Here is a 24,742-nt window from a genome sequence, read left to right on the forward strand (position 1 = left end):
TTCCTCATGCACTTATCTAGCTTCCCCTTAAATGCTAATCGCCTCAACCACTTCACATGGTAGCAAGTTCCACATTCTCACTACTCTGAGTATAAAAATGTTTCTCTTGAATTCCTTATTGGATTTATTAGTGACTAGTTTATATTCAGGGACCCTAGTTTTTGACTCCCCCACAAGTGGAAACACCTTCTCGATGTCCATCTTATCGAATCCCTTCATAATTTGAAATACATTATCAGGTCACCTCTCACTCTTTTTTTTTAGCAAAAAGAGCCTCCGCTTATTCAGTCTTTCCTGATTCTCTTAGTCCCTCGGGGTCGAGGGTGACTTGCTTCCACGCTAAAAATGGGTTCTCATGTGACTAATGAGTCCTATGCGGGACTACAGTCTCTGTCACAGGTGGGACAGATGTTGGATGAACGACCGGGTGGGCCGGATGCTTGGGTTGCCGTGCACTCCGTCCACTGTTTACATTTGGTTTCAGCTTGCACTCAGCGAAGAGACTCGAGGTGTTCAGCGCCCTCCCGGATGTTTTTCCTCCACTTTGTGCGGTCTTGGGCCAGGGATTCCGAGGTGTCGGTGACGATGTTGCACTTTTTCAAGGAAGTTTTGAGGATGACCTTGAAGTGTTTCCTCTGCCCTCCTGGGACATGCTTGCTGTGTCGGAGCTCCAAGTAGAGTGCTTGTTTTGGGAGTCTCGTGTCAGGCATGCGGACGATGTGGCCCGTCCAGCGGAGCTGATCAAGCGTGGTCGTCAGTGCTTTGATGCTGGGGATGTTGCCCTGAGCGAGAACACTGACATTGGTGCATCTATTCTACCAATGGATTTGCAGGATCTTGCGGAGGCACTGTTGGTGGTACTTTTCCAGTGCTTTGATGTGCCTGTTATACATAGTCCATGTCTCTGAGGCATATAGGAGGGCGGGAATCATTACTGCTCTGTAGACCATGAGGATGGTGCCGGGTTTGAGTTCCTTGTCTTCACATACTCTCTTCCTCAGGTAACCAAAGGATGCACATGGCACACTGAAGGCAGTGTTGGACTTAGTCATCGAGGTCTGTCCTTGTTGACAATCGGCTCCCAAAGTATGGAAAATGGTCCACGTTTTCCATGGCCTTGTCGTGGTCTTTGATAATCGGGGAGCAGTGCTGCATGGCGGGGGGCAGGTTGGTAGAGCACCTTTGTCTTACGGATGTTTAGCATAAGACCCATGGCCTTGTACGCTACGTTAAAGGTGTTGACGATGGCTTGGAGTTCGGCTTCGTCCGTGTACTGTAATTCAATGACAGAGGATGGGACAACTTTGGATCTAGCCTGGAGGCGACGGAGGTTGAATAGTTTCCAGTTTGTTCTGTAGATTAGCTCCAGCGGGGAGCTTACTGAGGGCGAGATGGAGCATTGCAGCAAGGAAGATCACGAAGAGCATTAGTGCAATGACACAGCCCTGCTTGACCCCGGTCCGAACGTGAATTGGGCCTGTGGTGGATCCATTGGTCAGGATCACGGCTTGCATGTCATCGTGAAGCAGGCAAAGGATGGTGACAAACTTTTGGGGGTATCCGAATTTGAGAAGGGCGCTTCATAATCCCGCATGGTTGACAGTGTCGAAGGTCTTTGTGAGGGCAAAGGAGGCCATGTAAAGAGGTTGGTGCTGTTCCCTGCATTTCTCTTGGATTTGCTGCGCGGTGAGGATCATGTCCATTGTGCCCCTTAGTGGGCGGAATCCACATTGCGACTCTGGGAGGAGTTCTTCAGCCACTGGGAGAAGGGGATTGAGGATTCTTGCGATGACTTTCCCTGGCAGATAGTAGGGAAACTCCTCTGTAATTACTGCAGTCGGACTTGTCACCTTTCTTGAAGATGGTCACGATTATGGCATCTCTCAGATCCCCTGGCATGCTCTCCTCCTTCCAGATGAGAGAAGTGAGATTGTGTATTTGCACCAAAAGTGTTTCTCCGCCATGTTTTAGTGCTTCGGCGGGGATTTTATCTGCTCCTGGGGCCTTGTTGTTTTTCAGTTGTCGGATGGCCTTTTCTACTTCATGCTTGGCTGAGGTTGTGCTTTTCTACTTCATGCTACGGGATGGAGTTGAGGACACTCACATCGAAGACAGAGTCTCGGTTGAGGAGGTCTTCGACGTGCTCCTTCCAGCGGGCATTGACTGCCTCTCTGTCCTTGATGATTACCTCTCCGTTCTTGGCCAGCAATGGGGTAGGACCTCGGGTGCTTGCACCGTAGATGGTCTTGACTGTGCAGAAGAATCCACGCATGTCATGTGGTTGTCGGCTAGTTGCTGGATCTCCTCTGCTTTCTCCACCCACCATCTGTTCTTTAGGTCGTGAGATTTCTGTTGGACCTCTGCCTTCAGATGTATGTAGAGCTGCATTCTTGCTCTCGAGTTGTGTTGCTGTTTCCAGTCCAAGAATGCCTTGTGCTTGCGGCTTATTAGCTCCTGAATCTCTTGGTCAATCTTGTCAAACCAGTCTTGGTGTTTCCTGGTCGAGTGACCGAGCGTCTCTTTACAGGTGCTAATTATGGAGGCCTTGAGAGTTGACCAGGCACTATGGACACTCTGCGTCTCTGGATCACTGGGAGTCGACAGGTTGGTAGTGAACCGCTGGCTGAATAGTGCTTTCTTAGCAGGGTCTTGGAGTGCTCCAGCATTGATTTTCCTGTGGCATTGTTTCTGTTGCTGTCGCTGTTTTGGGGCTACGTTGATGGTAGTTCAGCACCTAGAATATTAGGTCCTTCATTGAAACACCTGTGAACTCATCCTTTTTTGGCGTGGAAGCCAGTCATCCTCATTTCGAGGGACTGCCTGTGATGATGATGGAGAGGATTAGGCAGTGGTCCATCCAGCAATCGTCCGCTCCTGTCATGGTGATGTGCACATCCTTGCGGTCCTTCACTCGCACGATGACAGAGTCTAGCAGATGCCAGTGCTTGGAGCGAGGGTGCTGCCATGAAGCCTTTACAGTTGTCTTTTTGACGTGGCTATGTTCTAAGCATTTCATCAGGAGGCGGGTACCATTGTAGTTGGATTTCACACCTCCCCAGAGATCTGTGTCCTTTCCAACTCGGGCGTTAAAGTCACCCAGGAGGATTAGCTTGCCGTCCGTTGGTACTTAGGATAGGGATTGTTCCTGGCTGGCATAGAACGCCTCTTTGGTCTCGTCTGTAGCTTCCAGTGTTGCACACTGGTTCCAGCTAGGGTGATCCGAAGAGTCATGAGGCGTTCATTTATCCTGCAAGGGGAGTCTGGGACGGCCAACTAGGTTGTTTTTTTATGGCTTTCCTGATAGTTGTACCCTCTCCGTGTTGGTATCACATCCTTGTAAATCTGTTTTACCCTTTCTTCAGTACTTTTCTATCCATTTTTGTAATTTGGAGACAATACTCCAAATGTGGTCTAACCAAGGTTGTGTACAGGTGCAGCGTTGAAAATCCAGAATGTTCCGGAATCTGGACTCCGGACCGATCGGTGGCAGGGTCGCCCGGAATCCGTAAAATGTTCCGGAATCGGGACCTGCTGACCTCGGTCCTCACCCCGCCCCGCTTGCCGCCGCTGCCCTTAGCTCGGGGCCTCGGCACCAGCCCGCCCAAACAGCTCCACCTCGGCGGGCCCGCCCAAACAGCTCCACCTCGGCGGGCCCGCCCAAACAGCTCCACCTCGGCGGGCCCGCCCAAACAGCTCCACCTCGGCGGGCCCGCCCCACCCCCCATCTTTCTGACGTTCCGAAATCCAGAAATATCTGAACCTGGGCTCGGGTGTTTCTGGATTTATGACGTCAGAAAGACAATTGAAAGTACAGAAAAGTCTGGATCCAGAATGGTCTCAGTCCCGAGGGTTCCGGATTCTCAACGCTGCACCTGTATAAGTTAATCATAACTTTTCTGCTTTTGAATTCTATTCCTCTTGAAATGAACCTCAGTGCTTCGTGTGCATTTTCTATGGCTTTATTAACCAGCGTTGCTATTTTTAATGATTTGTGAGTTTGTGCCTCCAGATCACTTTACACCTCTACCCCATTTAGACTCGCATGTGTGCGCCTTGAAAAATACATCTTACACTCTTTAAAATGAAGTTCGGGACGTGGCATCAGTCACCTTAGAACTCATTTTAGTGTGGCAGCAAGTCATCCTCGACACCAAGGGACTGTCCTTATTCCTCCTGACAAAATGCACCGCCTTGCACTTATCTAAATTGAAATTAATTTGCCATTCATACACTGATTCTGTTAGTTTCTTAATGTCTTCTTAAATTTTGTCGCAGTCTTCCTCAGTATTAACTATATCCCACCAATTTGGGGTAGTCCGCAAATTTTGATATTGTACTTCCGTTTCCCAAGCCCAGATCATTTATGTAAACAGCGAACAACAGAGGTCTTAGCACCGATCTTGCAGAACACCATTTCCCACCTTCTGCCAGTCAGAGTAACTGCCTTTAACCCCTGCTCTGTAGCCAGTTTGCTATCCATTCTGTTACAGGTACGGTGCGAGAATCCGGAGTTCTGGAATCTGGACACCGGGACAATCCGTGGCGGGGTTGTCCGGAATCCGGAAAAATTTGCGGAATCCGGAACCCCCGCCTCGGGCCATCACCGAACTCTCCCCCGCCTCAAGCCCCCGCTGACCTCTTCCCCCGCCTCGGGCCCCCGCTGACCTCTCCCCCGCCTCGGGCCCCCGCTGACCTCTCCCTCGCCTCGGGCCCCCGCTGACCTCTCCCCCGCCTCGGGCCCCCGCTGACCTCTCCCCCGCCTCGGGCCCCCGCTGACCTCTCCCCCGCCTCGGGCCCCCGCTGACCTCTCCCCCGCCTCGGGCCCCCGCTGACCTCTCCCTCGCCTCGGGCCCCCGCTGACCTCTCCCCCGCCTCGGGCCCCCGCTGACCTCTCCCCCGCCTCGGGCCCCCGCTGACCTCTCCCCCACCTCGGGCCCCCGCTGACCTCTCCCCCGCCTCGGGCCCCCGCTGACCTCTCCCCCGCCTCGGGCCCCCACTGACCTCTCCCCCGCCTCGGGCCCCCGCTGACCTCTTCCCCGCCTCAAGCCCCCGCTGACCTCTCCCCCGCCTCGGGCCATCACCGATCTCTCCCTCGCCTCGGGCCTCCGCTGACCTCTCCCCCGGCTCAGGCCGCTGCCGATCTCTTCCCCCATCTTGGGGTCCCCCGCCTCGGGCCACCGCTGACCTCTCCCCCGCTGACCTCTCCCTCGCTGACCTCTCCTCCGCCTCGGGTCAGTACCGACCTCGCCCCCACCTGGACGTCGACTTCTCCCCGCCTCGGGCTGACCCCCCCCCCCCTTGCCACCACTCAACCCCCCCCCCCCCCCCCACCCTCCCCTCACTTCCCTCCTTCCCTCCGAGCGGTATGTCGGTGGCATGCAGCTGTTTTTCCACCAAACTTGCTTATTTTCGGCGGTATGCGGACGTTCTGCGGGCGGTATGTCCACCAAAGTCGGGGCCCTTTATGTTTCATTTGAGAAAGCGAGGCACATATTGGCCCTGATTTTAAAGGGGCATGGGGGTGGGGGCAGTAAACCTGGCGAGCCTGGGGACGTGGATCGGCCGGGCCACATACCATAAATCTTCTCGGTGACCTGGCCGGATCCATTAGCTGACTGGTTGGCCGGGAGCGGGTGCTCGATGGCAGGAGGGGCCCCAGACGAATGGTGAGGAGAGGGGCGGGGAGGCCTCCAACTAAAACTGCAGATCGGGTCCCGATATGTCAGACCTTGAGCTTAAAGAGGACCCCGCTGCCTTTCTGAATTTGTCCTGCTTGTCTGCTCAAAAGAGATGGTTAACAGCGCGAACGAAGAGGGGGTAAGTTACTTATCTGCCTCCAGCGGCCCAGTTTCCATGAGGAGAGGAGGGAGGGGGTTAGAATCGAACCCATAGTGACAGTGTATCATGTTCTCCTCTCCCTCTTGCGTCCCTTATTGTTGTTTTCTGCCCTTATCCCTTTCCCATGCTAAGCACTAAACCCCAGTCCTCTACTAATATCCCCTGGAGGCACATCAATCCAAGCTGTAGTAAATACCTACCCCACGCTCCTGAATGGGAATCCACTGTCTCTGATGCAATTACTGGCACTACCATGTAGGCAACACAATATAATCAAGACCATACCCTACCACCTTCCAGTATCACACACTGTTATGATGTCAGCAGTGGCTCAGTGTGTAGCACTCTCGCCTCTGAGTCAGAGTTTGTGGCTTGCTGTGGTGATATACTGAAAAACTACAAAAAGCTTCGCGTAGGACATCTAAGAAAGCTAAAGGTCAAAACAAAGACGAAACCATTTAAACAAAAGTACAATGTAGACATTGAACTGCAAGAGAAAGAACCAAAAATTGTAATTTCCATGTCTTGAACATAACATTCTAAGTGAACCTGAGCTGCATAAACATTTAACAATCACATTTTCAAGGTTTTAATTTGGAGAAAGGCACAGTAATTTTTGACGTGTGAGAGATCAGCATAGATCTGATCCCCTGCTCCCAGCTCTTTATCTGAGTCACACCAGATGAAAGCTGTCTTGTCGGTCATTCAAGAGTGATGTCAGGAAGCAGTTCTTCACATAAAGTTAGAAATCTGCAAAAAAACTCTCCCAAAAAGCTGTTGAGCCTGGGGGTTCAATTGAAAACTTCAAAACTGAGATCGATAGATATTTGTTAGGCAAGGGTATTAAGGGACGTGGAACCAAGGCGGGTAAATGGAGTTAAGATACAGATCAGCCATGATCTAATTAAATGCTGGAAAAGGCTCGACGGGCTGAATAGCCTCTATATTGCCTGCCTAGAGGCTATAGAGGCTCCCTCCCCTTTAACGGAAGGGAAGGGCGCTGAAACGCATCAGCGCTGCTGGGAGAGACTGCGTAGCGCTCCTGAACCTGGTCAAAGGGAAGTGAAGCGCGCGACATTGCGCTCCACTTCCTGTGCGGGACGGTAACCGGAATTTTGCAGCCAGGGCGCGATTTTGGTGCCGGGCGCAGGAAGTCCCGCCTCACCTCAGTTACCGCCCCCAAAAGGGTTGTAACTGAATTTTAACCCCAAAATCTTTATTGCTGAACCCCATGTAATTCCAGTACACTTACAAAGTAAATAAATAAAGAACGACTTGAAATTATGACTCCCATTTACTCTCTGTTTTTGCTGAATTTCTTCTGCTTTGTTTAAAAATGACATTCTACAAAAAATACTAATGGGGTAACAGCAGAGCTTTGAAATAAGTATTTTCAGAAGATGTATGTTGTAGTGCAGTGTTGGAGGCGAGCCGGAGAGGGAGGAGAGATGGGTTTAAGGAGACAGTTGGTAGATCATTACGTTTAACCATGTTAGCGCGAATGTTTCCCAGGAAGAATCACTCGACACTCTGGGTCGGTTCCAACATCAAAACGACCTTTATTACGCCGGCGGGGAGAAAGCCTCTGGGTTACACCAGTCACTACTCTCCGCTGAACAAAGAAATTCATCGATACTTATACGTTTTACAACACTTGGCTACAATTACTCAATCCATCTCGGCTGGACACAATCCAATCACAACGATTATAGATTACATACAGGTTTCTTTTGGGCCAATGGAATTGACCCCTAAGCATCAAGGGGGCTGTTTTTGCTAAGAATTTCTCATGGTCTCGTGATATGGTCAGGCCCACCCTTATCTATTGTCCTCCAGTCTGGTGTGTTCTTAGGACTTCTTATCTTAACCCTGTTACAGGAGTCCCATTATGTATCATTAGAGAGAGAAATCTGGTCCGGGCTTCGGAAAGTGCTGATTAGGGCTTAATTGTGCATGCCTGTGTGGAAAAACACAGTTGTATCTGTTACCTCGGAATGTGGTCGAGTTCCCCGATGCTTTGCAGAATCTCTGGCAGCCATTTTATACATAAATATATACACATACTCTGCAGATGCCTTTGCCTTCAGAAGCGCCCTACAACAAACCCCGATTTAGAAACATAGAAACATAGAAAATAGGTGCAGGAGTAGGCCATTCGGCCCTTCGAGCCTGCACCATCATTCAATATGATCATGGCTGATCATGCAACTTTCGTAGCCCATTCCTGCTTTCTCTCAATGCCCCTTGATCCCTTTAGCCATAAGGGCCACATCTAACTCCCTTTTGAATATATCTAACGAACTAGCCTCAACAACCTTCTGTGGTAGAGAATTCCACAGTTTCACAACTCTCTGAGTGAAGAAGTTTCTCCTCATCTCGGTCCTAAATGGCTTACCCCTTCCTTAGACTGTGACCCCTGTTTCTGGACTTCCCCAACATCGGGAACATTCTTCCTGCATCTAACCTGTCCAATGACCTAACCTAACCCGCCCGATGAGAATGGGGCGGGTTCGGGTCAAACGCCCGATTTACACCACGCCCGATTTTATGTATAATTGAAGTTACTGGAGCATAAGATCAGCCGGGGTGTAAATTGGGTGTCCACCCCAACCTGCTCTCTTGCTGGCCGTGTTAGGTTTAAATCGAGGTTTTGAGGATTGAGATTTCACTGATACTTAAAATAATTTGACTAAGCAAAGTGGGATCTTCTCGACAGGATCTCCAATTCACGCCTCAAAGTAAAATGGTCTGAAATCGCAAATTGTTTTACAGTCGATGAATCGTAACCAGCAACTTTCTGCAGTTGGGTTGATTTGAGCAAATGCATTAACTTTTCTTGCATGAGTGACTCTCATCTAAAAGTGCTTATTTTGGAAGCACAACTCTTTTGAAGAGGAAACAGCTCCACTGCACCAATTATTTTGAACCCTGTAAGGTTCGGTTTACAATTAATGACATACTTTCTTTCATACTTCCAGCATACAATCATAAAATCATAGTCATTAAGTGTAGAAAAAGGCTATTCAACTTATCATGCTTGTACCAGCACAGTGAAAGAGCTATCCAATTGGTCCCATACCCCGGCTCTTTCCCAGTAGCCCTGTAAGTTTTTTCTTTTCAAGTATATATCCAAGTCCCTTTGTACTCTCTATAAGCCTTGATATCCTTCCTAAAGAGTGGTGCTCACAATTGGACACAGTATCCCAGCTGAGGCTCTACCAGTGATTTATAAAGGTTTAGCTTAACATCCTTGCTGTCAAATTTTGTTTTCTAACACTCCTGTGAAGCGCCGTGGGACATTTTACTATGATAAAGGTGCTGTATGAATGCAGATTATTGTTTTGTACTCTGCACCTCTATTTATAGAGCCAAGAATCCTGTATGCTTTTTAATAGCTTCCTCAATGCAATGTATGCACCTGTGAGGATGCTCATTGGTTTGTAGAGCTGTTGCACTGTGAGTGACTTAGCCAGTCACGTGATGTTCACAAGACTCAATAAAACCCCGGTCAGTTGGGTCTCGGTCATCCACGATGTGGTATGCAGTTGTGAGCCAAGTGGATGAACTGGTATTGTTAAACCTTTCTTAATAAACCAACTAGTTCTTAATAGCAATGTGTTGCTGTGAATTCTTAAGCAAAGAACCCATGAAGCAAATACATTACACACAACTTGTCTTGCCACCTTCAAGGATTTGTGTGTGTGAACTCCCAGGTGTCTCTATTCTTGCACCCCCTTTAAAATTGTACCGTTTAGTTTATGTTGCCTCTCCTCATTCTTGCAAAATACATCACTTTTTGTCATTTGCAAACTTTGAAATTATACACCCCCTTGGCCAACTCCAGGTCATTAACGTGTGTCAATAAATATATGAAATCTCACCAAAGTTCTTGTCCATTATTAGAGATGCTGCTTTTGAAGATTTTTCCATTGAAAGTACTAGAAGAGGTATATGTTTGAATAAGTAAATCATATAAAATATTCAGAAGTCTTGCCAGCTGTTTGCTTCTCAAGGTTTTTAACAATGTGTCTTTTCATCAATGTGGAAAAATGTTAATTTGAAATGCACTGCCAACTCATGAGTGTCGTCAGTAATTCCAGTACCCACTTACACTGATGCTAGGTGGAGGATGGCATTGCTTTAAGCATGGGTGCTCAAATTGCTACTGATTTGAGTTGTTATTGATGGTGAACTGACCGCAGTTCATGAAGAATTGAGGGGACTGCATGTGGAACATAGAATAGCAATGCACGAGACCACGCTATTTAAAAAAAAAAACAAGTGCAGAATTCCAACTGTTGTGCCTGGGAAGTAAAGACTGTGAGCTGAAGTTAAGGTTGCTTTGCTACATTAATATGCACCAATAGTGGTGTCAAAAAGCTGCCTCTCAACATTATGGGCTCAAAATTGGCCCACCCCGTTTCTTAGGCTCACCCACCAGAGATGCGGCCTGTACTCTCCCCGTTGTCCCGCACTTATCCCCGGCCGAGTGGCCTTCCGCACGGCCAGCCCGCTGACTTCCCGGGATGAGTTTTGATAGGAGGGTAGGGCTTAGTTTTATTTTTTATTTCTTGAATGTTTTTATGCTTCTTGAATGTTGTTGTGCTTTGTTTAGTGCTTTGCAAGGTCCTTTCCGCTTCCCTTCCCGCCCCTATCTCTGGCCAAATGGTCTCAGATGTACCTACCTGCGCTGATTTCTTAACTCTCCACCAGAGCTTTCTGTGCAGCCACAAGTGGCCACATACGCTGGCCTAAGTTAGTTTGGAGCAACTATTAGCGTCCAAAGTGACCTAAATGGCCAAAACGGGCGTAGGTTGCTGGTAACATCCCCTTTTGGAAAAAAAAACTAAACTAAAAAAAATCCTAACTAACTCACTTACACTGGCGCAAATTGAATGTGCAGAATGGGGATTTTTAGGATACTCCAGAAAAATGGAGCAACTCCTGGCCAATTTTGACCCTATAAAGGTAACTTCAAAACTCAGTGGGGTTAAATTCGGCTGCGTAATCATTTTTCAGGTGCTACGCGGCCTCCTAAAGCCCAAAAATGGCAGGCTGGATGTGCTTGCATCCTTTGGACCGGAAGTGTGCTGCCCAGCATATTGGGTAAGGACAAACTTGGGGTGTGTTTTACCCACGCCTGAAGCAGGTGTTAGGCTGTTTGCAGATGGAAATAAAGAGGCCCAACGCCTGCCTTGGGCCCCCAATGTCTGAGAAGAGCTTTTATACAATGGCGCTGTCCTTCCTGGACTTATGCCAGCTGATACTTTGCTACTATGCTGTATGAAAGCATGGGAAGTGCTGTGGTTCTTTATTATGCGGGGTGGGGCTGCAGGCAGGGTAATTCTTGTCAATAATCTTTTCACCAAAGCACAGGGAGGAAAAAGTGCACTGCAATTTGAAACCTATTTATTTCATTAGAATTTCTCTTTTGTTTAGTAAAAAAAACCCTTTCCTCCTCAAACTGAGAGAACCAGATGCCCACCTCTGTAGTTTGTTGTCAGTGCAGTTTGTGGTTTGATTGTTTGGCAATACTAGGGCCGTGAAGTCTTGTTTTCTTCTGCCTCCCTCCAATAACACTTCATTTTCCTCTGGATTCTGCTCTGTATGAAATCTGTCAACCCAGCCCAGATAGGAGTATTAATACTGAACCTAACATTGGTACTGTGCCACACTGTGTTGTCAGAAGATGTCAATTTTTTTAACTAGTTTAGGAAGAGAGGTTTCAGGATTTAATATTTTAATATATAAATATAGGCACAGAAATATTTTTTATTTATAAACATTTTTTAGACTGCAGATGTGTAAATCTCTGTTCTCTTCCACTCCTTCCCCAGATTTCTAGACAACATTTTGCGTTTGGAACAAGGGTTCAGTCCGTGTATGGAGCAAGGGTTCAGTCAGTGTCACCATATCTTTGTGCCTTGTAGACACATGAACTAGTAATGTGCAGTGTGATTTGCCCTTAGTTACTGTAATTCAGTAACAATATATGCTTAATAGATCTTAGATTTTCAAGAAGTAATAATGTTGTAAGAAATGCACACAATCATAATGAGTTGCAGCAAAATTAGATGACAGACTATTATGATTTCAACACAACATTCGAAGTATCTCGATCTTTTTATGCTTCTGGGGTAGCCAAATACAACATTTAAAACCAAGATCGAGTTAATAGTTGAAGAAAAGACAATGTTCTGATTTTTACTTGTACTAAACCTAGATGTTCTTGGTTCAATAGGTATTCCACCGGTATACTATACCCTTTTTGCTTTGATGAATGAGAGCGAGCGATCTTGGTATCCTCCCAACCATGTCTTCCATGTTGATGAATCAACGGATGAATCCACCATCTATCGACTAAGGTAAGTTGAAATCTCCCATCATTAATGGGAATAGTCAACAAGCCATTCAGGTGTCTGTCAGAATACAGGAGATCTTATTTTGAAATCTGTCCCAAGTTTGGTATTGATCTTTTTGAACATGTTTCATGTTACATCAGTGCCCAAACCCTGGAGGAGAACTTGGTTATGTAATGTGGACTAAATCTAAAACAGCATACCACCAGGCAAGTACGTACAGGTTCAACCTTCTGTCTCGATTTGCGGACAGATAAAATAGTATACAGAAGCAAAAAGACATGGCAAAATATAAAAGAGCACATTGAAAGGGAATTGGCCAACAAGAGAATAACACAGTTTTTCTGAAAGCTACCTCTTAAAATGTCTTGGCATGCAAGTTCCTTTGGATGAAACAGCGAACCTTTCCCTTTCGTTGTCTGATTTACAGGTAGAATACGTGACTCATATGTGCTCACAAAGCCTGGATGGCTTTGACAGAAATAAAGACAACTCATAGCAATGTATGTTTTATGTAGTTTTATGCCATTGAAGATAATGCTATCAATCACTTGAGCAAAGGCAGAATACGTGGACTGCTAATGGAAACTTGAGACACATCGGGGGCAAAATACGCTAATGCTGAAAAGCGGGCATGGGCACCATGATATGACATATGCCAATGCCCGTTCAAACAGTGCAGGCAGCCTGCTAGTTACCATGATAGGAGCGCACAGCCTAGCGCAGTGAGCTGCCTTCTGCAGATAAAAAAAAATTCCTTCAGCACTAGGCAGTCTCTACCTGTTAAAAGTTAGCTGTCTTCTGCTGATCAAAAATGCTAAAAGTGCTCCAGCACTAACACAAATGGTTCAGTAAGCCAAGGAAGGGGCACCCAAGGTCTCCTAGCTTTGTGTAGGGGGTTGACACTGCAACAGAGGTCCTCCACCGACAGGGGGTCAGGAAGAAGGATGTGGGACTAGATCGCTGAGGCCTTCGCCCCCATGACCTGGCTCCAGTGCCCAAAGAATTTTCATGAGCTCCGACAAGGTCAGTGAATGCATCTTCAAAAGCCATCTCGTACCAGCTGCACCACTAACCTCACACACTGCTCAATGCACACCCCACCCACCTCACCCGAGGCTTCACCTCACCCCCTTGGAGGAGACGATGATGGCCATTCTTGGGAGCGGTGTGGCTGAGCCATTGGCCAGCAGCGCGACTGAAAGAATACAAGATGCTGGTATCCTCATGCCTTATCTTTCATCTCACCTCTCACTTTCCCCTCTTCGCACAATATCTTCTGATTTACAAGCTGCACATCATGTAAGCTTGCACCTCTTGCTTTCCTCCTCCCCTCACCACAACCCTACACTTGTGGCTTCCTCATTTCACACACTAAAGCAATGCATTCTTCCCAGCCAGTGATTGACCAAGAAGAGGGAGAGGAGAGTGAAGAAAAATAATAAACACCATCACTTGGTTTCACACTCCCAGTCACCAGCTCCTCGAGGACGTTCTGCAAGGCCATCTGCAGTGTCCCCACTGAAAGTCAGCAGCCTTCCACCAGCCATGCTGCAGCCACTGGGGTCGCACTGTGTTGGAGTATGGAGATGGGCAAAGGCAGTCAGTAAGGGAATGCATAAAAGTGATTAGTTCATTTCTTGACGTCATGTTGGATGCATATATGGATAAGGTTAGATTGGAAAGTTTGCTTTGTGGTGGCTTTTATTTCAGCATTGTGGGCAAGAGGATGCTGTGTTAGTCAGTAACGGAGGGGAAGGTAAGGCGGGGGACAAATGGTGAAAGTGGAATTGGAGCTGTGATCACTGGTACAGCAGGATATCCCGGCCAGAAAGGGACTGTCTGGGTTTCCTCCTTCCATCCGCTTCCTCCTTTTCCGCCTCCTTTTCTTCTGCTTCCTCTCTTCCCTCTGTGAGCAACCTGTCCCCTTTGCTGCCTCTGCTTCATCTCCATGTGATGTTGTAGTCCAAGGGGGACTGCACCTTGAGCCCCAGGACTGGGAGCAAGTGGCCTTCTCAGAGGCCTTCCTTTAAAGAGTCTATGGGCTGGATTTTCGGTAATTTGCCGCCCCTCTTAGCGCTCCAGAGGGACGGCAATGGTGGCGGAAAGCACTTAGGGCCCGGGTGGCCAGCTTCCAGCGACCACCGGGGACATTCGGTGTCGGTATCGACGGGGTGAGGAGCAGTACCACCTGGAAGTGGTGAGCCAGTGTGCAACGTCCCTGGTTGCGACACTGGCTCGATTTTTGGCTGCCACCCGATCCGTAGCGCACCCTAGTGGGAACGTCTGTGAAAGTGGGTGATCCAAGCTGCAGACCTCAGGTAAGTGTGCTTTTTTTTCTCTCGTTTTTGCAATTTATGTTGTGGTGGTGTAAGCTACGTATTGGGAATGTTTTTGGTGGGGGGTTTTTTCAGGTTTTTTTTTTCTCCCCAAGCCTCTGTTATGGCTCTTGGAGGCCTACTGTTTAGCTCGGGATTTTCACTTGCTCAGCCAGCCTAGCACCCTAAAAGAGATGTGCGATGCTTCTCTTAGTGCTCTGCTCCACACTCTGGGCCCAGCTGATGAATTTTGTGGCGGCAGACACAAACCATTTGCCGGCGCAAAATTTACCGTTCCGTCTGGGACACTGCTCCAACTGAGGCGCGACTGAATTTCCACCCCAAAGCCCTGCAAGCAGCACTCCCTGCACACTGTAACCACTTTTCAAATGTATTGCACTAAGCCATTGCTCCAATAAAATGTAAGGAAACCAGTCCAAAAGCAAACATGTAAATTTACCTGAAAGTTGTTTGTGTCCCTTGAAGCAGCGTCTCCGTGGTATTGCTGCCTGCACGTTCCTCCGTGCATGGTTTGGAGACAACGTTAAGAGCGGTGACGTTCAAAATCGCAGATCGTGGGATTGGGCGCCGATTGACGTCACGATCTGGATCAGTTAAATATGCACAGTGAGCACAGGCAACGCCAGCACTGCCGACCCACCCAAACTGGCGGCCGCAACATTCCGTGCTGGAATCGAGGTGGCGCCATCTTTTCTTCCAAACCGGCCTTAATGGCCAGCACTAAAGGCTCCAATTTCGTGGCCATATTGTTTTGAATTTGAAGCACCTTAGTATGCAATATAATTCACACCTAGATTGAAGAACCTTTGAGCCTTGACTCAGCTCAGCGGTAGCACTCTTGCCTTTGAGTCATTGGGTTGTGGGTTCAAGTCCCACTCCAGAGACTTGAGCACATCATCTTGGCTGACACTGCAGTGCAGAACTGAGGGATTGCCGCACTAGTGGAGATTCCACTTTGGTCGCAATCGGCGATTCCAGTGCAAATTGTGCCGAAAATTGCAGTCATTTTGAAAAGTATTTTTTTTCCCTCAAGTTTCTGCTCAAAACCTTGCATACCACAGAATACAAAATCTGCCATGGACCAGCACAATTCAGCAACATTTTAAAATGAAATTTTTTTTCAAGAAAATTTTGGTTTGACTAATATTCCTTGATATAGTTAAGAGTGGTAACTTGGTGAAGTTTGATTTATACAGCTGAAAATGGGTTTAACAGCAAAAATAAGCATTTTAATTCAGTGTCAATCCTGCACCTGTGAGTAACCTAATTTTACATTACTGAAAATGATTTTTTTAAAATAGACAAAACTATCTTCTTAGATTGGTCTACAGTAGTCAGTTCCTTCGTAAATGAAAAAAAAAATTAAATGGGCTGGAATTTCATCAGCCTTTCTCCCGCGTTTTTCGGTGGTATTCCTCGTTTTCGGTGGAAAACCACCCGGTGGGAATTTCATTGAAGTGTTCCGCTGGTGATTTCGAAATACCACTGGGGAGCGGACCACCAGCGTGCAACACTGCAAAAACCACTTCCGCCCGAGTTTGGGGGTACCGGTGATCCGTAGTTTGCGGGGGGAAAGCGCTGAGGAGAAACCAGCCAGAGCAGCTCTTCGACCGATGGTCGGTCTGAAACCCTGCAAAAAAAGGTAAGTTAAAGTTTAACAAAAAATTATTTTGCAGCAATTCACTGGAAAAAGGGTCTTGTGATCTAAAAAAAAAATTTGTTTTGAAAAATATTTTTGCGTTTTTCCCGCTCCTCAGGCCCAACTCGTAGCCTCGAATTAAATTTGACAAGGATTGTGTTTTCCGCTGATAATCCATGTACAATGCTGATTTTTCCTGCCGGGCGGATATTTTCCATTTTTTGATTAATTTTCCGTTGTTCTTAATAGAATACTCATAGCGATTTTTTGGGCGGTAAACCGGTGGTGGCAGTTTTTGATCAAATTCCAGCCCAATATCTTTGAAAATATACCTATTAGTGTCCTCGCGCCCAAAAACTTAATTTTTTTTGAGCTTCCTCGAAAGCCCACAATCGACGCAATTAGCGGAAACTCCCGATGATGATGAATTCATCCTGGGGGCGTGGCCAGTTTTGTCGGTGGGGCCAGTTTCCAGAACGATGTTTTTAAAACTAGCGCAAAAATTCACAGAAACTTAAGTTCTGTTGAATGCAATTTGTACTTAAAATTCCGTGGTTCTTTTTCTGGTTACGCTGATATCGGGGCGCATTGCGGCGAAACAATCAGCGCAATTGAACGGAAACTCCCGGTCTTTCACATGAGATGCTAAATTGAGGCTCTGTCCTCTCAGGTGGGCATAAAAGATCCCATGGCACAATTCGAAGAAGAGCAGCGAAGTTCTCCCAGTGTGTCGGCCAACATTGAACCCTCAACCAAACCCACTGAAACAGATTAACTGGTCATATAAGTCTTGTTTTTCGGGCGATATTTTGAGCCTAGTTTCCACTTTTTGCTCAAAATGGGCAATCGAGGTCCGTTTTGGGCGATAGATGGGCCATAAATGGGCGATGTGAAGTGGAAAGTCTAGCCCATTGTTGTTTGTGGAACCTTGCTAACCTTGACTACATTACAACAGTGGTCCATTTCATCAGCATTTCATTGGCTGTAAAGCGCTTTGGGACACACAGAGTAAACGAAAAGTGCTATATAAATGAGCCTTTGTTCGTTCTTTCATTCTTGATCAAATATTGTTGCCTGCTTTGCACAGCAATCATGTCTTGTGACTTTCACTTTGAAACCTATTGTAAAGAGGGCAACCCCATTTTGATCCCTAGCTTTTAAAACTATATGAAATCAAAGGCAAAAGAAATACTGTTTGCCACAGTAGCCTGCTCTCTTTGTAGAACACCTCAATAGTGAAATGCCAGCTCTTGACATACCATCCTTCAATGACATTGCTAACCTGCCATGGAGAGATGAACCTGCATTTTTTCACTCCAAGACTCCAAAGTCTCTTTATTATAAAAAGGCTGTAGGACAATTAACATGCTTATGATTCTGGGGGAGATGGGACATGTACAAGCCGGACGGGTTGCACCTCAACAGGGTCGGGACCAATATCCTCGCCGGGGAGCGGGCGGGGGATTTGCAAGTGCTGTTGGGGAGGGTTTAAACTAGCTTGGCAGGGAGTAGGGAACCTGAAAATAGATTCAGAAAGGAGAGAAGCAAAGCTGAAATTGGAAAGTAGAAAGTGAATTTGGAAGACACGGGAAACAAGGGCTAGAAAATAGACAACAAGAGGGTTTGGCAGTGCTAAATGGTAGATACTTCAATGCCAGGAGTATAAGGAATAAGGCAGATGAGCTGAGAGCACAGATAGACACTTGGCAGTATGATATTATAGCTATTACTGAGACATGGCTGAAAGAAGGACAGCTCAACATTCCTGGTTACAGAATTTTCAGACGGAATAGAGAGGGGGTTGAAAAAGGAGGGGAACTCGCAGTATTGATTTAAATAAAAACAATTACAGCTGGGAGGAGGGATGATATGTTCGAAGGATTATCAAATGAGGCCATATGGGTTGAATTGAAGAACAGAAAAGGGGCGATCACACTGCTGGGAGTGTACTATAGACCCCCAAACAGTCAGAGGGAGAGAGAAGAGCAAATATGTTGGCAAATTTCTGAGAAGTGCATAAACTATAAGGCAGTAATAATAGGGGATTTCAACGACCCTAATGTTAACTGGGATAAAATTAGCGTGAAAGGCATAGAGGGTGCGGAATTCCTAAAATGCATTCAGGAGAATTTTTTTTTTTCGACAGTATGTAGTAAGTCCAACAAGGGAGGGGGCGGTTCTGGACTTAGTTTTAGGGAATGAAGCTGGGCAAGTGGAAGGGGTATCAGTGGGAGAGTATTTTGGTGCTAGTGATCATAATTCAGTTAGATTTAAGGTAGTTATGGAAAAGGACAAAGCTAGACCAGGAATAAAAGTTCTAAATTGGGAAAAAGCCAACTTTGCTAAGCTGAGAGGTGATTTGGCCATAGTGGACTGGAAACAGCTACTTGAAGGCATTCAAGGAGGGGATCCAGAGGGTTCAGGACAAATATGTGCCCTGAAAGAAAAAGGATGGGATTAACAAATCTCGACCCCCCCTGGATATCGAGGGACATACAGGATGGGATAAAGGAAAAATAGGGAGGCTTATGACAGATACTGAGGGCTCCGTACTGCAGTAACTCGAGCGGAGTAATGAAAGTGCAGGGGTGCAATTAAAAAGGAAATTAGGAAAACAAAGAGCATGAAAACATTTTGGCAAATAAAATCAAGGAAAACCCAAAGATGTTTTATAAATACATTGAACAAAAGGATAACTAAAGAAAGTGTAGGGCCTATTAGAAACTATAAAGGTAATTCTTAGGCGGTCCCTCGTATCGAGGATGACTTGCTTCCACACCAAAAAGAGATGAGTTCACAGGTATTTCAATGAGGACCTGATATTCCAGTTTGCAAACTACATATTGAAGGGTGGAAGATGCCTGTGCGTGGATTTTTTTTTTTTACATGTGATGGCCGTTGCACATCAGCCTTGTGTGTGTGGAGGTGGAAGACACGGGTATGGTTCTTAATGAATACTTTGCGTCCGTTTTCACAAAAGAGAGGGGCGATGCAGACATTGCAATCAGGGAGGGGGAGTGTGAAATATTAAATGAAATAAACCTAGTAAGAGAGGAAATTTCAGGGGCTTAGCAGCTTTAAAAGTGGATAAATTCCCATGCTGGGATGAAATGTATCCCAGGCTGTTAAGTGAAGCAAAAGAGTAAATAGCAGAGGCTCTGACCATCATTTTCCAATCCTCTCTGGCTGCAGGTGTGGTGCCGGAGGACTGGAGGACTGTTAACGTTGTACCCTTGTTTAAAAAGGGAGAAAGGGATAGACCGAGTAATTACAAGCCAGTCAGCTTAATTTCAGTGGTGGGAAAATTATTGGAAAAAATTCTGAGGGACAGGATAAATCTTCATTTAGGAAGACATGGATTAATCAAGGACAGTAGGAAAGGTCGTGTCTGACTAACTTGATTTAAATTTTTGAGGAGGTAACAAGGAGGGTCGAATGAGGGCAGTGCGTTTGATGTAGTGTATATGATTTTACCAAGGCTTTTGATAAGATCCCACATGGCAGACTGGTCACAAAAGTAAAAGCGCATGGTATCCCAGAGCTCGGTACTACATCCCTTGCTTTTTGTTGTATATATCAATGATTTAGACTTGAATGTAGGGGGTATGATTAAGAAGTTTGCAGATGATACTAAAATCGGCTGTGTAGTTGAAAATGAAGAAAGCTGTAGACTGCAGAAAGATATCAATGAACTGGTCAGGTGAACAGAACAGTGGCAAATGGAATTAAATTCTGAGAAGTGTGAGGTAATGCATTTGGGAGGGCTAACAAGGCAAGGGAATATACATTAAATGGTAGGACACTGAAGTGTAGAGGAACAAAGGGACCTTGGAGTGCAGGTCCCGAGATCCCTGAAGGTAGCAGGCCAGGTAGATAAGGTGGTTAAGAAGGCATGCGGAATACTTGCCTTTATTAGCCGAGGCATGGAATACAAGAGCAGGGAGGTTATGCTTGAACTGTATAAAACACTAATTAATCCACAGCTAAAGTACTGCATGCAGTTCTGCTCACCACATTATAGGAAATAATAGTGATTGCACTAGAGAGGGTACAGAGGAGATTCATGAGGATGTTGCCCTGACTCAAGAATTTTAGCTATGTGGAAAGACTTGATAGGCTGGGTTTCTTTTCTTTGAAACAGAGGAGACTGACGGGCGACCCTTATGATGTGTATAAAATTATGAGGGTCCTAAATAGCATAGATAGGAAGAACCTATTTCCCTTAGCAGAGGGGTCAACCACCATGGGGTATAGATTTAAAGTAATTGGGAGGAGGTTTAGAGGAGATTTGAGGGGAAATTTCTTCACCCAGAGGGTAGTGGGGGGTTTGGAACTCACTGCCTGAAGGGATGGTAGAGGCAGAAACCCTCACTACATTTAAAAAATAACTCAATGTGCACTAGAAGTGCCGTAACCTACAGGGCTACAAGCCAAGAGCTGGAAAGTGGGATTTAGCTGGATAGCTCTTTGTCGGCCGGCGCGGACACGATGGGCCGAAATGGCCTCTTTCCATGCTGTATATTTGCATGATTTCTATGATTGTACGGCATGTAGTAGTCCTGTATAAATATAACAATATCGTTGTGATATGGTTTAATTTGGTGAAAAATTGGGGATAATTTTAACCTAATCTCCTGACCGGAAACTGACGGAATTGGGTTTAATGCCTTTTGAAGTCGATGGTAAGTATAATGGGATGGGCTATAAAATGACTAGTAATGCGAACCCCTCAGTTTTCAACTGGGTTAAAATTACCCTCAATGCATGTTACACACCTGCAATATACAACCCTCACCACTTACAAAAATACATGCTTACAATGGGTAGGTATCTTTATATGTTTCAAAAAGTGATAACCTTTAGGTATTTGCATTAACGTCCATCTTAAAATTGCCCGTTGTAGCATCTTAAGTGCTCCATTTATTTCTGGCAGAAACAGCTATGCTTACTCACTAGTTCACACCCCACAGTCTTCATCTACAACATTTTTGTTGCATTCTTGTGAATTACACAAGTTACAATTTCAAGGTCATGAATTGTGTTTGTATTTATTATTTCTTTTCCTTCCCTATATTTTCTGTCTGAGGAACATATCTATCTGTCCCTATTCCTATTCCTAGGGCCGCTCAGTGATTATTCACAGTCCTGGTTACACACACGTATATACACACACACACACACCTGTCACCCCTTATTAATCATATTTTAGCCCAGCTCCATATCTCAGATCCAGCTTTACAGAATCCTTTAAAATAACAATCCTCCCTTTCTAATCTCATTCTTATGCAGGAATACTGTACCACGTTATACTGGCCATCACACATAGCCTGCAAATCATGTTCACACAAACGCGCCCGCTGTAAATGATGGGGACTGCATTACAAATTTCGGAGCCATTCGGGATCTCTTGTTTAGGCGAGAGATGTTCAGAGATTAGGAAGCAGCACTGTAAAAAAATCATAAGATCCTTTTGTGCTAATGGATATTGTATGCAATTAGATTTATTTGCATTAACAGCCTATAGAGTAAATTGACTAAGAACCTAATCGAACTACCAAAGTAATCCTTTTTATATTCCCTCCACAGATTCTACTTTCCACACTGGTATAGTCCTGGAAACCATAGGGCCTCCCGCTATGGTGTTACCAAGGGTGCAGAGAGCCCTTTTATTGATGATACTATAATGACGTATCTTTTTGCTCAGGTACAGTTTGTTAAATGTTTTCGATCAGTAATTTCAGTTTTGAGAGCATTCATAACTACAAGAGAAGTGTTGGAGCTTAAATTTACCGCAATGATATGCAGGGAGCCACGGTTGATTTGACATTTATATACAGCCTAGAAATGTTTTAACTGTATAATGAGATAAGTCTTTGCATTGAGCACTTAATTTGAGTTGTGCCTCTATATTTGTCCAACTAAGCAATGCTAATAGAGAAGGAATGGGCGAGACAGTGACCTTTAATAAATTAATAGTCTCGTATCAGACTGTAGAAATGGAAGCGTTATACATCATTAAAAATCCTACTTGCCCTGCCATGGGAATAGTGCAGTTTAGAGTCTGCCCAGCTTGAATTCTAAATGTATCTCTGCAGCTACTTGAATTGCAGTGAGGGAAATCTTGACATGTTGCTGTATACTAATGAGGAACCGTAATTAAAATAAGGGTGTATATTTTCAAGCTGCAAGTAAGATTTTGTACACAGCTCTGTCTTTTAACTAAAAAAAAAAGTGACCCCTCAATTAACTATAAAATCATAGAGGTTTAAAGCAGAGTTTCAGCCCATCGTGTCTGTGCTGTCTCTTTGCTGGAGCAATCCAAAACTAATTCCACCTCTTTGCACTCTCCTGATGGTCCTAGATCTCCCTCTACATCAAATAGTTATCGAACTTACTGTGGCAAAAAAAATTCCGTGCTTCAATAATCTTTTTCTCCTATTCGTTCCTGGGATGTGGGCGTTGTTGACAAGGTCAGCATTTATTGCCCATCACTAATTGCCCTTGAGTAGGTGGTAGTGAGCCACCTTCTTGAACCACTGAAGATCTTTGTAGTGGTTTGGTACAACTGAGTGGCTTGCTCGGCCATTGCAGAGGGCAGTTAAGAGCCAACCACATTGCTGTGGGTCCGGAGTCGCATGTAGGCCAGACCGGGTAAGGACGGCAAATTTCCTTCTCTAAAGGACATTAGTGAACCAGATGGGTTTTTACGACAATCCGGTAGTTTCATGGTCACCATTACTGATACTAGCTTTTTTAAAATTCCAGATTTATTTAATTAACTGAATTTAAATTCCACGGCTGCCTTGGTGGGAATTGAACGCGTGTCTCTGGATCATTAGTCCAGGTCTCTGGATTACTAATTCAGGAACATCACCCCACTATGTTACCGAACCTGATATAAACCTTTGTGTACAGAAAAGTTTCCTCGGCCGCCTCCTCACGCAATGACGATGTCTCATCAGTGACTTCCCAACCAGAGGATATGGTCGTTCCTATTCACGCTATCAAACCCTTTGTAAGGCTGACATCTTGCATTTTATTTAATGCGCATATCACAAGCTTTTTCATGTTTTTGTTTTTTAATTCAAGAATACTTTAGAGGACTGTGCTGCAGCCAGATGAACTTTGTTAATGCGAACTGGATTGCCACAGCAATTTCATACCAAGACAGATTGGCATTGATGTGTCGATGTGATTAACTCATCAAATCTGAAATCCTACCCTGAACTGACCCAGTTTGTGCTAATGTACTTGATGCCCAAATTTATTCCACTTCTTACACAATGGGGCTTGCTTGTCCTGCTCCTTTAAAACAAAATGGTGCTCTCCCTCTGAGGTGAGATGGTAAATGTCTCCATACACATGCACTGTTGTTGTCTCTGTCCCACTGTAAGTTACCTGTCAAATTGGTAGCTGGCTGTCATTTGTATAAGAACGACAAAGTTAAGATCTTTTGCATTTGTTGAAGGAATTTAATTTTTTTAATTCATTCCTGGGATGTGGGCGTTACTGGCAAGGCTAGCCTTTATTGCTCATCCCTAATTGCCCTTGGGAAGGTTGTGGTGAACCGCTGCCTTGAACTGCAGCCGTCCGTGTGGTGAAGGTACTCCCACAGTGCTGTTACCAGGGAGGAGCAGGATTTTGACTCGGTGATGATGAAGGAATGCCGATATAATTCCAAATCAGGATGGTGTCTGACTTGGAGGGGAACTTGGAGGTGGTGGTGTTCCCATGCGCCTGCTGCCCTTGTCCTTCAAGGTGGCAGAGGTCGTAGGTTTGGGAAGTCATCAATCAGCTGCTGGACTGGAGGGAGCAGTCTGCCATAACGTAGCTTGTGCAGCATGTTGTGGAATTCTTTCAGCCCACTTGCATCTAGCGCAGAGTAGGGATTGTGAGGGTTTAATTGCACCTGAAAACCCTGCTCTCTTAAGGCCCCAAAATGGCAATCAAGAAGCACGGCAACATCCCGGACTGGATGTGCGCGGTCCACCATATTAGGTACTGAGAAACAAGAGGTGTCCTTTCCCACGCCTGAAACAGGCGTTCGTCTTTTTGCATTTACAAATAAGGGACCCAATGCCTCCCTCTGGGGAAAACCAATCCTAAACATCACCTCCATCAAAATAAAAACAAAATATTTATAATCATTATCCTGATCGGAGCCACTCCTCATGCTGAGATCCCCGACCTCCAAGCCGTTGATGCCTGTCCCCCCCCCCCCACCGATTTCCACCCAGTTCCCGATCTCTCCCTGGTTCCCCATGCCTGCCACAGAGGCCCCAATCACTCCCTGCCCCAATCTCTCCCTCCCCAGCGTCCGATGCCTCCCTCCCCTTGTGAAATATAGCTGGATACACAGCAGTGTGCAGCTGGTAATGGCTTATTTTGATTCAGTACCATTTCCCCAGCCATTCTTTCTATCTGTCCAGCCATCATTCACAGACCCGAGCCTTTAACCTCTTTTTACACTTCCTTCTCGCACTTTTTCTTTCTCGCTCTCCCTCAATGGTCAATATCTAAGGTGTTATAAAATTGTTGTGAAGCACCGTGGGATGTTTTATTACGTT

The 24,742-nt window shown here is 45.9% G+C and overlaps 1 protein-coding gene across 7 annotated transcripts in view; it reads left to right on the forward strand.

Annotated features, from left to right (window-relative positions):
- Window positions 1-24,742, forward strand: part of LOC139269514 (tyrosine-protein kinase JAK2-like) — a 375,442-nt gene that overhangs the window by 234,510 nt on the left and 116,190 nt on the right. For all 7 annotated transcript variants that reach the window (XM_070888377.1, XM_070888376.1, XM_070888382.1 and 4 more), the window contains 2 exons: window positions 12,080-12,203; window positions 21,762-21,879. In XM_070888377.1, the coding sequence (XP_070744478.1) occupies window positions 12,080-12,203; window positions 21,762-21,879 (242 nt within the window). The remainder of the gene's footprint in view (window positions 1-12,079; window positions 12,204-21,761; window positions 21,880-24,742) is intronic.

The sequence above is a fragment of the Pristiophorus japonicus genome, chromosome 1, assembly GCF_044704955.1.
Source record: "Pristiophorus japonicus isolate sPriJap1 chromosome 1, sPriJap1.hap1, whole genome shotgun sequence".
NCBI lineage: Eukaryota > Metazoa > Chordata > Chondrichthyes > Pristiophoridae > Pristiophorus > Pristiophorus japonicus.